The 16,144-nt window shown below is 35.8% G+C and overlaps 1 protein-coding gene across 3 annotated transcripts in view; it reads right to left on the bottom strand.

Annotated features, from left to right (window-relative positions):
- Positions 1–16,144, bottom strand: part of IFT88 (intraflagellar transport 88) — a 135,651-nt gene that overhangs the window by 105,073 nt on the left and 14,434 nt on the right. For all 3 annotated transcript variants that reach the window (XM_055317336.1, XM_055317335.1, XM_055317334.1), the window contains exons 4-7: positions 8,574–8,630; positions 7,313–7,366; positions 6,378–6,441; positions 5,160–5,229 (exon numbers count right to left, since the gene is read on the bottom strand). In XM_055317336.1, coding sequence (XP_055173311.1) covers positions 5,160–5,229; positions 6,378–6,441; positions 7,313–7,366; positions 8,574–8,630 — 245 coding nt within the window. The remainder of the gene's footprint in view (positions 1–5,159; positions 5,230–6,377; positions 6,442–7,312; positions 7,367–8,573; positions 8,631–16,144) is intronic.

Below are 16,144 nucleotides of genomic sequence, written 5' to 3'. Positions count from 1 at the left end.
ATATTCTATACTGTCCCACTGAACTTTGTGTCTATTTTTGCTGTTTTGCTTACTATAGCTCCATAAGATAACCTGAAGTCTGGAATTCTGAAGCCTTCACCTTTGCTTTTCTTTTTCAAGATTGCTTTGGCTATTCAAAGTGTTTTGTGCTTCCACAAAATTTTAGGTTTGTTTGTTCTGTGAAAAAGGCTATTGGTATTTTGATAGGGATTGCACTAAATGTGTAGAATGCTTTGTGTAATATAGACATTTTAACAATATTTGTTCTTCCAATCCATGAACTTGGAGTATCTTTCCATTTCTTTGTGTTGTCTTCAATTTCTTTCATTGATATTTTATAGTTTTCAGAGTAAAGGTCTTTACCTCTTTGGTTAGGTTTATCACGAAGTATTTGATCATATTTGGTGCAATTATATATGGAATTGTTTTCTTAATTTCTTTTTGCTGCTTCATTATTGGCATATAAAACTGCAACAGAGGGCAGCCCAGGTGGCTCAGTGGTTTAGCGCCACCTTCAGCCCAGGGTGTGATCCTGGAGACCTGGGATCCAGTCCCACATCGGGCTCCCTGCAGGGAGCCTGCTTCTCCCTCTATGTCTCTACCTCTCTCTCTCTCTCTCTCTCTCTCTCACACAAATAAAAAAATAAAATCTTAAAAAAAAAAAAACTGCAACAGATTTCTGCAGTTTGATTTTGTGTCCTGCAACTAAATTTGCTTATCAGTTCTAGCAGTTTTTTGGCAAAGTCTTTCAGGTTTTTCATATAGAGACAAAAATGTATCTGCAAATATTGAAAGTTCTAATTCACTGCCGATTTGGATACATTTCTTTTTGTTGCCTCACTGCTGTGGCTAGGATTTCCAGTACTATGCTGACTAAAAGAGACTGATGAGAGTGGACATTCCTGTCTTATTCCTGAACTTTAGGGAAAAAACTGTTTTTCCCTATTCAGGATGATGTTACTTGGAGGTTTCTCATACATAGCGTTTATTATATTATGTCCCCTCTAAACTTACTTTGTTGAGGGTTTTTAACATGAATGGATGTTGTGCTTTGCAAATGCTTTTTCTGCGTCTTCTAAAATGATCCTACGGTTTTTATTCTTTTCTCTCATGGACTTGATGTAACACGTTGACTGATTTGCAAATACTGAACCATCCTTGCAACGCAGGAATAAATCCCACTTGCTCATGGTGAACAATTTTTAAAAATATACTGTTGAATCCTGTTTCTTAGCATTTTGTTAAGGATTGTAGTATCTATGTTCATCAGAGATACGGATCTATAATTCTCTATTTTTGGTCTCTTTATTTGGTTTTGGTATCAGGGTAATACTGGTCTCACAGAATGAAATGGAAAGTAATCCTTCCCTTTCTATATTTTGGAATAGTTTGAGAAGAATAGATATTAATTCTTCTTCAAATGTTTGGCAGAATTTGGAAGCCATCTGGTCCTGAACTTGAAAAGAATGTGTATTCTGCTGTTTCAAGATGGAATGTTCTAAATATATGTTAAATCCATCTGTTCCAGGGCATCATTCAAAACCATTGTTTCCTTGTTGGTTTTGTGTTCAGATGATCTATCCACTAATGTAAATGGTGTTCTTTTGTCTTTATTGCTACAGGTTAGTTCCTTTAAGTTTGTTATTAACTGTTTTATGTATTTGGGTGCTCCCATTTTGGGTACGTAAATATTTATAATTGTTTTGAGAGTTTTTAAAAAAGACTTTATTTTTTTGACAGAGAGAGAAGAGGTGGGGAACACAAGTAGGCAGAGCTGTAGGCAGAGGGAGAAGCAAGCTCCCTGCTCTAGGCTCAATACCAGGACCCTGAGATCATGACCTGAGTCAAAGGCAGACTCTTAACCAAATGAGCCACACAGGCACCCCTATACTTATAAATTGTTATATCTTCATATACCTTGTTAGATTGTCTCCTTTATTACTATATACTGTCCTTTGTGTCATTACAGTCTTTGTTTTAAAGTCTAGTTTGTCTGATACAAGTACCACTACTCTGGCTTTCTTTTAACATCCATTTGCATAGTAGATGTTTCTCCATTCCCTCACTTTCAGTCTGCAGGTGGCTTTAAGTCTAAAATGAGTCTCTTGTAGGCAGCATATAGATGGGTCTTGTTTTTTTAATCCATTCTGTTACCCTATATCTTTTGATAGGAGTGTTTAGTCCATTTACATTAAAAGTAATGATTGATAGATGTGTATTTTTTGCCATTTTATTGCTTGTTTTGTGGTTGTTTCTGAAGATTTTCTCTGATCCTTTCTTATCAGTCTCTGTTTCATGGCTTGCTGTTTTCTTTAGTGATACATTTGGATTTCTTTCTCTTTTCTTTGTATAATTCATTAGTAGTTTTTGATTTGTGGTTACCATTTGGTTTGTATATAGCAGCTTCTGCATATAGTAGTCTATCTTAATGGTCGTTTAAGTTTGAACCCATTCTTTACTCCTGTCCTCCCCACGTTTTAGGTATATAGTGTCATATTTTATATCCTTTTATTTTGTGAGTTCCTTGGCTGATTTTTTAATAGAAATATTCATTTTTACTGCCTGTTTCCTACTTTCTTACTGTCGCTTCTGGTCTTTCCTTGCCACTCAGAGAATCTGCTTTAACATTTCTTCCCAAGCTGGTTTAGTGGTCATGAAATCATTCAGTTTTTGTTTGTCTGGGAAACTCTTAATCTCCCCTCCTATGCTGAATGATAGCCTTGTTAGATAGAGTAATCTTATCTGAAGATTTTTCCCATTTAGCACATGCCCCTGCCTTCTGGCTTGGAAAGTGTCTGCTGAAAAATCTCTGGCTAGCTTAATGGATTCTCCCTCATAAGTTACTGCCTTCTTTTGTCTTGCTGCTTTTAATATTTTTTCTTTATCACTATATTTTGCCATTTTAATTATAGCATGTCTTGGTGTTGGTCTACTTTTGTCAATTTTGATGAGGGTTCTCTTTGCCTCCTGGATCTGGATGTCTCTTTTCTTCCCCAGATTAGGGAAGCTTTCAGCTATTATTTCTTCAAATAAGCTTTCTGCCCCCCTTTCTCTCTTTTCTTCTGGGTCTCCTATAATATGGATGTTATTACATTTGGTGGAGTCATTGAGTCCCTAAGTCTATTCTCACTTTGCAAAATTCTTTTTTCTCTCTTTTGTTCAGCCTGATTACTCTCCACTGCTCTGTCTTCTAGGTCATTAATTCATTCCTCTGCTTCTTCCAGCCTTCTGTTCCTTCCACCAAGCATGTTTCTCATTTCATTCATTGTACTTTTGTCTCTGCTATGTTATTCTTTATCTTGTGTTAGGGTGTCATTCATGTATTCTACTCTTCTCAAGTCCACTGAGTCTCTTTATGATCATTTCTTTAAATTCCCTATCCAGCATGTTACTTAGATCTGTTTTGCTTAGATCTCCTGCTGTGGCCTTCTCCTGTTCTTTCATCTGGAACACATTCTTCTGTCTTCTCATTTTGTCTAAGTCTTTGTGCTTGTTTCTGTGTGTTAGGAAAGTCTTCTTCTTTCATGTCTTCTGTTCTTGAGGGTAATGGTGTGTAGTGCCCTGCCATGTAGCTTCCCCTGCTCCCCAGAGCCTGGAGCTTCCGGGAGTGTCTCCAGCGTGTGCTGTGTGTACTTGCTGTTGTATCCTGGCCACTTTATCCCTCAAGCCGGTCGTCTGCAGAGGCTCTCTTTGCCTGCTGTGGGCAGTGTCTGGTCCCTGGCCCGAATGTGGCAAATTTTAATGAGGTGTGCTCTGACCTATTTGTGAAATGAGACTTGTTGCCACTGCCACCAAAACCAAGGCCTCACAAAATTCCTGGGTCAGGAGGCGTGGTGTTGGTAGCGGTATGGGCTGGTCTTCTCAAAGGAAGGGTCTGCTACACTTGGGACTCAGGCCAGCCTGAATGGAAAGAACGGTTCCACTAGAGCATGCAGGTGTGTAGCTTGGTGTAATAAGTTAGGTAACAAGTGTTGGTGCTGTGCTTGTTCCCACAGGTGGCTCTGTGTTTATGCTGAGGCGCAAGGGAGGAAAACAGTGCATGCCAGTTCCATTGTTCCCAAAGTATGTATGAATACTGCCCCTCTGGGACATACTCCAAGATGAGTGAATAACCTCCCCACTGTGTGCCCCCAAGCACCCTCCAGATCACTGTTTCCATACCATAAGTCTGCATGATGTTTATCCTGGCTTTTCTCCAAAAGCAACCCAAATGTCCTCTGAGCTCCCTCAGAGCCATACGTTCTGACCTTTAAAACTTCAGGCTTTAAGCCCTGGTGGTTGCAAAAACTCACCAAATTCAAGCGTTCTCACTTTACAAGCCAGTTGCTAAGGGGATTCTTTTTACCTGTGCATTCCCATGTGCCAGTTTGTCTCTCACCCTTCTCCACAACCATGGCTCCCTCTCCACCACAGCAGCTACAATCCCTTTCTCTTCTAAACTATGCCTCCACACTTTCTACTTTCTTCAAATGTGGCTTCTTCTCAACCTTTAGTTGTGGAATATGTTCTGCCAGTCTTCAGATTGATTTCTGGAGTATTTAGAATGATTTGATAGTTATTGAATTGTATTGTGGGATGAGGTGAGCCTCATGAAGTGGGAGTAGGGTCCTCTTAACTCTGCCATCTTCCCTTCCCTGCTTTGTGTCTTAAATTACACATATGAGTGAAATCATATAGCATATTCTTTCTCTAACTTATTTCACTTGTACTATACTCTCTAGTTCCATGTCATTGCAAATGATAAGATTCCATTTTTAATGGCTGAATAACATTCCATTACACACAGACATACACACACAAATATATATATGACATTTTTATCCATTCATTGATTGATGGACACTTGAGCTGCTTCCATATCTTGGCTATTATGAATAATGCTGCTATAAACATTTGGGTGCTGCTGACATGAACTTCTAAAATATCTGAAAATATTCTGCAAAGGGTTGCGGAAGGGGAGGAGAGTGGGGGGATGGGGTAACGAGCTGATGGGCACTAAGGAGGGCACTTGATGAGGTGAGCACTGGGTGTTATACTATATGTTGGCAAATTAAATTTAAATAAAAAAGTTTTTAAATAAAATACCTGAGAATTATGTATTTGGGATATGTAAATTAAAAATATGCAACAACAATAAAACAACATGAGAACTTACATACCTATCTTCATTTTTGGCTTCCAAAGGAGGAGCAGGGCCCCTTGACTGACCAAGTGGGTCAAATGCAGAGCCTGAGACAATTCAAGAGTTCATACTGAATTTGTGATACAGCATAATTAAAGAAAATAGAAAAACTTGCACAACATATTTAATTTACCTATTTATTAAATGGTTTAAATTACCTATTTATTAAATGGCCAGGACATTTATTATGTCTATATAAACATTTTATATATCAAAAAATTGGTAGGATGTTAACATATATCAAATTATATAAATAAAATGTGAAAACAAAAATGAGTACTCTCTCAGTGTTCACTTCTCCTCCACAGTAATCTATCCTATTGTGAACTTTAAATTATCAATCATGTGAGTAATGACCTAGTATTGAGTTTTTAACTTTTTTTGGTATAATATTAACTTTTGTCATAATCATCTTATTTTTAAATTATGACTTACTTACATATTTATTTATTTTTAAATTTATTTTTAAGATTTTATGTATTCATTCATGAGAGACACAGAGAGAGAGAGAGCAAAGACACAGGCAGAGGGAGAAGCAGGCTCCATGCAGGGAGCCCGACATGGGACTTGATCCCAGGTCTCCTGGATCACACCCTGGGCTGAAGGCGGCACTAAACTGCTGAGCCACCGGGGCTGCCCCTACTTACATATTTAGATACCAATTTCACCTATAATATTTTGAGATTTAACTTATATAAAATAAATTGCACATTTTTTAGTTTTTTTTTAAATGCACACATTTTTAATGTACAAGTCAGCACATTTTGACAAATTACATGCCAGTATAACCACCAATCCAATTGAGATGCAGAACATTTTCATTACCCCTTTCCTTTCTTCATGGTACTCAAAATAATGATATCCCTTTTAATCAAAGGCATGTTAGGTTTTTAAAAAATTCTTTTTTTTAAATTTTTATTTATTTATGATAGTCACGCAGAGAGAGAGAGAGAGAGAGAGGCAGAGACACAGGCAGAGGGAGAAGCAGGTTCCATGCACTGGGAGCCCGACGTGGGATTCAATCCCTGGTCTCCAGGATCGCGCCCTAGGCCAAAGGCAGGTTCTAAACCGCTGCACCACCCAGGGATCCCGGCATGTTAGGTTTTATTTAAAATTCTAATAACATTTACACACAGAAACACATTAACAATATTAATACATCTGAAAAAATTATTAGAAGAGATAAATAACAAACCTCTCAAAGCTGCTTTGGTAAAACCAGCTGCTCTCACTGCTGTCATTGGTCTAGTAACTCCATCCTTGAAAGAAAAAGAATCAATTAAAAGGTATTCTTAAATAAGATTTACTTATTTATAGTTCTGAACACGGCACATGTATTAACATAGTCCTTTTTTTGGTAACAATTTTTAATACTGATTTCTAAAAATAGAAAGATTTATTTATTTGAGAGAGAGAAAAAGAGAGAGAGAGAGAGCAAGAGAGAGCGTGGTGGGGGGAGGGAGAGAAAAATTTTAAGCAGACTCCGCACTGGGTGCAGAGCCTGACGCAAGGCTCGATCTCACTACCCTGAGATCATGACCTGAGTTGAAACCAAGAGTCAAACGCTTAACCAACTGTGCCACCCAGGCACCCCTTAATACTGATTTTTAGTCACTCTCTACTTATTCCTTACCCCTGCCTCCTCATATGTCAGTCCTGTTTCTACTTTCCCTTTCCCCTATAAAATATCAATTCCTTGCCTTAACTGTGCTTACTCCTAGTTTGAAAAGAAAACCTCAAGGATTTTTATATAACACCTTATATAAGTTATATAGGTTATCAGTTGGCTACTCCTCTGCTTTTTTGGTCTCCTATATGCCTAAGAGAAAACTACAAAAATTGTTGCAAGTGATAGCACAGGATAAATGGGAGACAGAGTTCACTACACAAGCAAATTACCCGTTCTATGTGCATTCCCCAAAAGGATTTCATTTTAGACCTGAGTAAATCCAAGGAGATTTGGCCTCCAAAGATTCTGAACAGTCCAACCTTTAGCCCACAATTTAAAGAATTACAGTCATTATATAAGAAACACCTTCTTTAACATTTTAAAATAATCTAATAAAAAAGATTGGCAATAATATTCTAAGTCACAAGAGAGGCCCAAAATGAACCACATGACAGAGATACCTGAATAGCCCCTGTCATTGGTCTTCCCATCGATGATGCCAGGGATGTCTTGGACTAGTAAACAGAAAACTAAATTAAAATTATTCCAAAAAACATCTATATTTAATTTAAATTTTTATTTAAAAAATTCTATATTTTATTTAATATTATATATTATATATATATATATTATATATTATATCAAGTTATAAAAGTTTTCTTCATAACTTTTTTCTTTATTCTATTGGCAAGTAAATCTAATTCTTTCCATTTATAACCTGAGGATATAAGACTTAACAATAAAACTCTAAAACAAGCTTCAGCAAACTACAACCTTCAGTCTTTGTCAATAACATTTTATTGGAATATAGCCATACTTCACTAGTCTGCACATGGTTTATGGTGGCTTCTGTACTACAAATGACAGAGTTTGGTAGCTGCAACAGGGGCTATGATCTGCAAAGCCTAAATTGCCTGGCTCTTCACAAAAAATGTTTGCTGTTTCCTGTTCTGAAACATCACCAAAAATGAAATTTGTAATATGCTTAGGTTGATTAATAAAATCATGTTCCATTTGACACAGTAACATTATGTATATGATTACTTTCTTTATTCATATAAAGCAATAGTATGAAGTCAAGTATCTTGGACCTCTCTAGGTACTAAAACCATTTTTCTGACCCCTACATAATATTGTAATAAAGACTAGGAAATGCTATTCCACCTCATTCTTTCATTTTTCTCACATTTCCTTTTTATTTCATTTATGCTAAGACATCCAAATTTGGGCAAGACTTAAAAATTTTCCTTTATGGATTTTTACATAGCATCTCTCCTCCAAAGATCTCAGATAAAAGCAAGACCCAAATATATGCTTCTGAAATTTTTCTCAAATGTTATTTTTTCAAATTTTATTTTTTATTGGTATGTTTTAAGATGTTATAAACATCATTACTTTTATATAACATTCAACTCAACATAAAATATGAATGGAATACACATGAGACTTGGTAATATTACACAAAAAATGAAAGGAAGTCAATCACAAACACAAGATTTATAAACAGAAATGATAAAATATTTAATGACAAATTTACAACCAAAATGACTAGAATAGTAAAGCTATTTATCAAATTAGACTTTTTAAAGGTTTGTAGCTATCCAAAATGAAAAATATATCTGGGTTACGGACTGAAAGATACCCCAAATTATTTAGAATTGCCTAAAGTAAACTTATGGATGAGAAAAAGCACCTTAATATTTTTAGCTTAAGTAAACCTACCCCATATCCAGTAGCTACAGGTCTAGTAACTGCTGTGCTTGGTATTTTAGCAGTTATCTTGGGGAGGAAAAAAAACATAGTTAATAGAAATCAGATTAAACTATACAATAGAAAACTAGAAAAACAATGGGAAATATAGACTCATTGATACAGAAATATTTATATAATATTCAGGATAACTTCTCTTAAATTATCCTAAATATTAAGGAGTCCAGGTATTTTTTTTAAAGGTTTTATTTATTTATTCATGAGAGATACAGAGAAAGAGGCAGAGACACAGGCAGAGGGAGAAGCAGGCTCCTGCAGGGAGCCCGATGTGGGACTCCATCCTGGGACTCCAGGATCATGCCCTGAGCTGAAGGCAGATGCTCAACCACTGAGCCACCCAGGTATCCTGAGCCCAGGTATTTTAAAGTATTAAGAAGGAGGCATATTCTGGAATTCGTTTTATTTTTTTTTAAATTTTTTATTTATTTATGATAGTCATACAGAATGAGAGAGAGAGGCAGAGACACAGGCAGAGGGAGAAGCAGGCTCCATGCACCAGGAGCCCGACGTGGGATTCGATCCCGGGTCTCCAGGATCGCGCCCTGGGCCAAAGGCAGGCGCTAAACCGCTGCGCCACCCAGGGATCCCTGGAATTCGTTTTAAAGGAGGAAAGAGACTTTAGAATTACTTGAAGTATAAATGAGAAAGATTAGTTTTCATGGCTGCATCTATCAGTCATTAATATGCCAGCCAGTAGCCCTAACAATAGACACAGGATTTGGCATCAGAGAATCTGGGTTTGAATCTCAGCTCTCCTATTTTATTATTATTTTATTTGTATCTTTTCTCATCTTTGAAATAAGGATATCTTGATCACAAAATGGTAGTTGAAGTCAAATAGGATTATATAGGTGGAAATATCCTATACGTGTTAGTTGTTAGGCATATTTGTTTGAAATATTTGATTAAAACATCATTGGTAGAATAGCTCTACCTCTGGCTATGATAGATTGCTGTTTTAAACAACTTTCCCACTAGGAACAACTAAATATTTTTATAAAAATATTTAGGACAAAGTATTTTTATAAAATATTTTTATGAAAAATCAATTCAAATGTATTAAAGAACCAATAAGGCAGTGAAGAATTAACAAGGTCTCAAGATAAGGAAAAAGGAAGGCTAGAGAGTTATACCTGCAGTTGAGCCTGCTTTTCTCCAAAAGACATGGCTGAAAAGCTGAATATAGCTCTCTACAGACTCACAGGTCTTAAGAGAGAAAATGGTGGAGTAGGCAGGGCTTGCCAAGGCGGCATTCCTGATAATCCTTTAGGCTGTAGATTGTGATCTCAAAAGGCTACAGTCTACAACTGAAAAGTAAATGAGAAGTATACGAGCCCTCATAAAATTGAAGTCAAATTTAGAATCATCTTAAACTCAAAAGGATTAAAGTAAGCCAGGACTCCTAGTGCCTCTAGAACCATAAACAAAAGTAAATTCCGTAGTGAAAGACAAGATCCTCTAGAGCTGTGCTATCCAGTAGAATTTTCCTGCAGTAATGAAAATGTTCTATATCTGCCCTGTCTGATAAACCACATGTGGGTGTTGAGCATCTGAAATGTGACTGGTGTGATAAGGATCTGAATTTGTATACTTTATTTTATTTTAAATAATTCAAAGGTACATATAACCAGTATGGTTATCATACTGGATAACTTAGACACACAGGCTTAAATTATTTCTAAAGATTTTCATTTACAATACCTGGCATTGAATCAAAAACAATCAGACATATAGGAGGCAAGACTACCTAACCAAAAGAGAAACAAAAGAATGGAAAGAAACTCATAAAAGAATACATATAATGGAAATGTCAGACACAGACTTTAACATAACTGCTTAATACAATCAATGAATTAAAAGACAAGATTGACAATTTCAGTAGAGAACTGGAAAATATAAAAAGGAATAAATAGAAATTATAGAACAGAAAGATAGCTGAAAATGTAAAATTCTGGCATTGCCCAGGAAGTTATATAATACTAAGTTTTACTAGACTTTAATAACTTAAAGAGGAGTATTATAATTTTAAGAATGTATTATAATTTTAAGAATGTAATTTTAAGAATGTACAAAGAATGTATCAAAAGATAACATTGGGGAGAAATGGAATAACAAAAAAAGGAACAAAAGAAGGCAAGAAATGAGAGAAAATGATACATAAAAGAGCCAGGAAAAACCAAAACGCAAACAGTAAGACAATGAATTAAAATTAAATCAGCAATTTCATTAAACGTAAATGGATTAAATGCTTCACTAAAAGAGTAAGATTATCAAACTACATTTAGAAAAGAGAACTGAATTACATTCTGCTAATGAGAAATACATCTTAAATATATGGATATGTAAAAATTGGAAGTAAGCAGATGGGAAAGACATATCATGCAAATGCTAGACAAAAGAGAGCTTCTGTAGCCCTATCAATATATTTATATCTGACAAAATAGACATACAGCATGACTAGAGATAGAAGATTTCAAAAATAATAAAAGGCTCAATTTACATCAAAAATACAATAATTTGAAGTATTTTTTGCTCCAAATATATAAAGCAAAACCCTGAGAAAGAAGTAAATCCACATAGTGTAAATTTTGACATCTTTCTAACAGAACTAGTAGGCCCCTCAACCCAAAAAAATCAGTAAAAAATATAGAACTCTTGAACAAAACCACTAACAAACTTGATCTGACATATCTTTGAAAAAGCTGAAAAGGAAGGATATGAGTCTCAGCAATTTTTTCCATAAGAACAAACTGATGGAAAAGGACCATTATTCTTTTAACTACTTACAACTAAATCGGTGTTTTAGTTTTTTCATTTTTAGTATGGGATTGATCCCTTCAGATAGAGTAGATTCTAAACTGTCTCTTTCCTTATTCACCTTATACCTTCATCTGCAATTCCTTTCCTCCCATATCTAAAGGTCTGTCTTAATTGTACATCCCCTAATATGCAACTGTAAATTTATCTTATAAGCAGCTTGTCTGATTATCCCAACTAGTGACAAATAACTTCTTTTTGTGGTCCCACAGGAATTTATACTTTTTAAAAAAATATTTATTTTGCTTTGAATACATGTATCCATTTTATTTCCTTCCTAAGATTATAAAGTCCTTTGGAACTAGTAGAATTTTATCCCTTAAGTAAGCTTAATATCTTTCACATAGAAATTATAGGATTTCTCCCTGTTTAACAGAGTAAGTAGGATGTGATGAAAATATCATTCAATAGGGGGTCAAGAGACTTAAGCTCTGCTCCAGTTATGGATAACTGTGAGACCTCTGGCCTCTCTAGGCTATAGTTTTTTCATCTATAAAATGAGGATCTCTAAAGAAGGGCCAGCATAATAAAATGATCACCTGATGTCTGATACTTGAAATCACTTAATAGAAGACAATGTTTGTTTATTTACTAAGTCACAGAATAAAGACTTATGAAGCATCTACAGTAGGCAAAGAAAATAATACTGAACAAGACAGCATGCCTCTTCAAAAAAGCTTAAAATCTAGTATTAGCTTAGTGAAAGAACTCAATCTATTTTTTAAAAAAGATTTTATTAAAAAAAAAAGATTTTATTTATTTATTCATGAGAGACAGAGAGAGAGGAAGAGACATAGGCAGAGAGAGGAGGCTCCCTGCAGGGAGCCCAATGGGGGACTCGATCCCAGAACCCTGAAATCACGACCTGAGCCAAGCCAAAGGCAGATGCCCAACCACAAAAGCCACCCAGGTGCCCCAACCTCTGATTTTTCTTCCATGATGAAGGTAACCTTAAAATTAAAATACACATTGTGAAAGGTAAAGTCAAGAATTAATATTATCCAAAGAAAGGTGTGGCTTTGCTCTTGGCTACTGGGAGTGATCTCTAGGCCCTTGGAATATCCTGTCTGATATGCATAGCTTTGTTTTCCAGGGGCTTCAGCCACCAGAGAATTGAACAATATGTTTTATGAAGGGAGCTTTAGGACACATAATATCAGTTTAACTTCCAGAGGTATTAGTCTAAACCCCCAGGAGGGGCTGGAGGCTAAATGTCAGCCATACAGACAGTATATGATAGAGCCCCAGTAAAAACTCTGGATACGAAAGTTGTAAGTGGTCTTCCCTAGTAGATAATACTATGTAAGTAATGTCATCACACACAGTGGCCAGGAAAAGTTAATTTCATGCAGGATTCCACAGGAAAAGGATGACCAGATGTTCCACATTTAGACCCCCCCGCCTCAGACTCTGTTCTATGTGTCTCTTCCCTTTGCAGATTTTAACCATATCCCTCTTCTGTAATAAGCCATGAATATAACAGCCTTCAGTGAGTTCTGTGAGCCCTTTCAAAGAATTACTGAACCTGAAGGTGATTTTGGGAATCCTCTAAATGTAAAATTGATGTCAGAAGTGAGAATAGTTTTGTGGAGGACTGTGTCCTCTAAATGTATAGGTGGTTAAATTTATGTAGGGAACCAAACTAAATTCATTTACATAAATGTGATGGGAAAGCTACTCACAAGATCCTTTCCATTGTAAGTGCTTTAATACTAATCACTTATTTTTGGTAAATAATACATATGGCAGAGAGGAAAGAGAGAAAGTAACAAAGTGAGAGAAGATGAAAGCAAAAGGACACTTTTTCTAAAGCAAAAGAGTTGCTATATATCAGTTTCTTAACTTTGTAAGCCCCTGGCAGACAAAGATGCACAAAACAGGCAGGATATTCCAAAGGCTTAGAGATCACTCCCAGCAGCCAAGAGCAAAGCCACACATTTCTTACGGAGGTGTGTGTGTGTATGTGTGTGTGTGCTCTGCATTGTCTGATGTTTAGCAGCATCTCTGCTGGCTATCCCTTAGATACCAGTGGCAGTCACCCAAGTTGTGACAATCAAAAATATCTCCAGGCCAAATGTACCTTGGGACAGTTGTGGAGGAGGACTGAGAACCACTGCTAGATAATAGTGAAGAAGTTGGGAAAAGCAGTTCAAAAAAGGGAATATTTGACATAGAACATTACAGATAGAACTTTCTTTTCTTTGCTATTTTACTTAGTGCCAACCTTGTTTATTTTCAACTATAAAAAAAGCTTGACAAATTTCATGCACTGCAGAAAACAAATGCCTATGCTTTGCATGATACAAAAATTTTAATATTACTACTGAAAAACATCACTCTAACAATTCATGCATTGGTAGAATGCATAATTAACAGATTAATTAACAGAGGGGATTAATCCAAAGGAGAAGTAATTTGTAAACTATGTCCTGATGTTTTGGAGGATCAATATCTGTGTAATTTTAAAAACTAGAAAGGCAAATATTTTTTAAACAATGAGCCTTTAAGGTAAATACATTCCAATGCTTTATATAATTAATACATTCTCAAGAGTATCAAGAAGCTTTTTGATCTAAAATACTTTAAAATTCACTGGATACACTGAAAGCTACAAAACACTGTGGAAAGAAATTAAAGACAAAAATAAAGTCATACTACATTGAAGGACTACAAAACTTAATATTAAGATGTTGATACTACTCAAAACAATCTAGAGATTCAGTACAATCTCTACCAAAATCCCATGTCCTTTTTTGAAGTAGTAGAAAATTCATCCTAAAATTCATTTGATTAAAGCTACTTACTATATGTAAACAGTGTGGTAATGGCATAAATACAAACAAACCAATGGAAAAACCTTCCTATTTATGGTCAAATGATCTTCAACAAAGGTGTGAAGACTACATAATGAGGAAAGGTTAGTTTTTCCAACAAACAGTTCTGGGAAAGCTATATATCTACTTGAAAAGAATGAAATTAGAGCCTACTCTTATACTGACACACAAAAATTTAACTCAAAGTGCATTAAAGGCCTAAGCATAAAACTTAAAACTAAAACTCCTAGAGGAAAACACAGTGGAAAAATTTCATGATATTAAATGCAGCAGTGATTTCTTGGATTTGATAGGTAACAAAGTGAAAACAGAAAAATGACACTATATCAAGTAAAAACTTTTGTACATCAAAGGACACAAACAAAATGAAAAGGCAACCTATGAAATGGGAAAAAATATGCAAATCATATATCTGATAAAGGGCTAATATCCAGAATATATAAACACCTATAGCTCAACAACAAAATAAATCAGATAACCTAGTTAAAACATTGGCAAAGAACTTGAATAGACATACAAATGGCCAACAAGGCTACAAAAAGAAATTCAGGATTACTCATCATTGGAGAAATGCCAATCAAAATCACAATTAAGAATCACTGTACGCCCATTAAAATTGCTACTATCAAAAAAATAGAAGGTAAATGTCAGTGAGGTTGTAGAAAAAATAGAACCCTATTACTGTTAGTGGGATTGTAAAATGGTGCAACTGCTATGGAAAAACAGTAGGTTCCTCAAAAAATTCAAAATAGAATTACCATGGGATGTAGCAATCTTACTTCTGGGTATACATCCAAAGAACTAAAACCAGAGTTGGGAAGAGACATTTGCAAACCTACGCTCATAGCAGTCGTAGTCATAATAGTGAAAGGTAGGATACCCCAAGTATCCATGGTAGACAACATATCCATAGAAGGCAATGTGATATATATAAATACAATGGATTATTAATCTTAAAAAGGAAGAAAATCTTGTTACATCCTACAATATAGATGAACTTGAAGACATTATGCTAAGTGAACTAGAAGCCAATCACAAAAAGACAAAGACTGCATAATTGCACATATATGAGGTACCTAAAGTAGTCAAATTCAAATTCATAGAGGCATAAGGTAGAAAGATGGTTGCCAGGAGCTGGAGGGATGATGCACAGTTCTTTAAATGGGTAGAGTTTCAGTTTGGGAGGGCAAAAAAGTTCTGGAGACCTGTTTCACAAGAATGAGAATATACTTAATGTACTGAACCATGCATTTAAAACTAGTTATAATGAGGAGGGACTGGAGAAGATGGTAGTAGATAAAAAGGACTCTAGGCTCACCTCAGCCCACAAACAGATATCAAATCATTCTAAATACTCCAGAAATCAATCTGAAGACTGGCAGAACAAACTATAACTAAAGGTAGAGAAGAGGACACATTGAAGAAGGTAGGATGGGGTTTAGGAGAGAAACATGCCTGCTGCAGTGGAAAGGGAGCTATGGTGATGGTGAAGGGTGAGAGACAGACTAAACACAAGAGAGTGCATGGGGGAAAACCAATTCCCATAGAAATTGGCTTGGAAAGTGAGAAGAGTCAGATTTCATGGATTCTAGCAAGTAGTGGGTCTTAAAGCCTAGAGTTTTAAATGTTAGCAGGCTTGGCTAGGATACACCCTGGATGGCATTGTGCTGCTCTTGCATAGAAGGCAGTAAACAATCTGCAGACACAAGGTATACAAACAGCGATCCAAAGAGTGCCTGGGGCACATAGTGGGCAGGTTATTCACTCAAGTCAGAGCCCATCCCAGGGAGACAGTGTTCATAGAGAGACCACTTCGGAAACAAATAAATTGACTGTTGTCATTTTCCTCTATTGCCCTTCAACATAAGCATA

This window comes from Nyctereutes procyonoides, unplaced genomic scaffold (genome assembly GCF_905146905.1).
Source record: "Nyctereutes procyonoides isolate TBG_1078 unplaced genomic scaffold, NYPRO_anot_genome, whole genome shotgun sequence".
Taxonomy (NCBI): domain Eukaryota; kingdom Metazoa; phylum Chordata; class Mammalia; order Carnivora; family Canidae; genus Nyctereutes; species Nyctereutes procyonoides.
The sequence above is the reverse complement of the archived record's forward strand: the minus strand, read 5'-3'. Positions and strand labels throughout refer to the sequence as shown.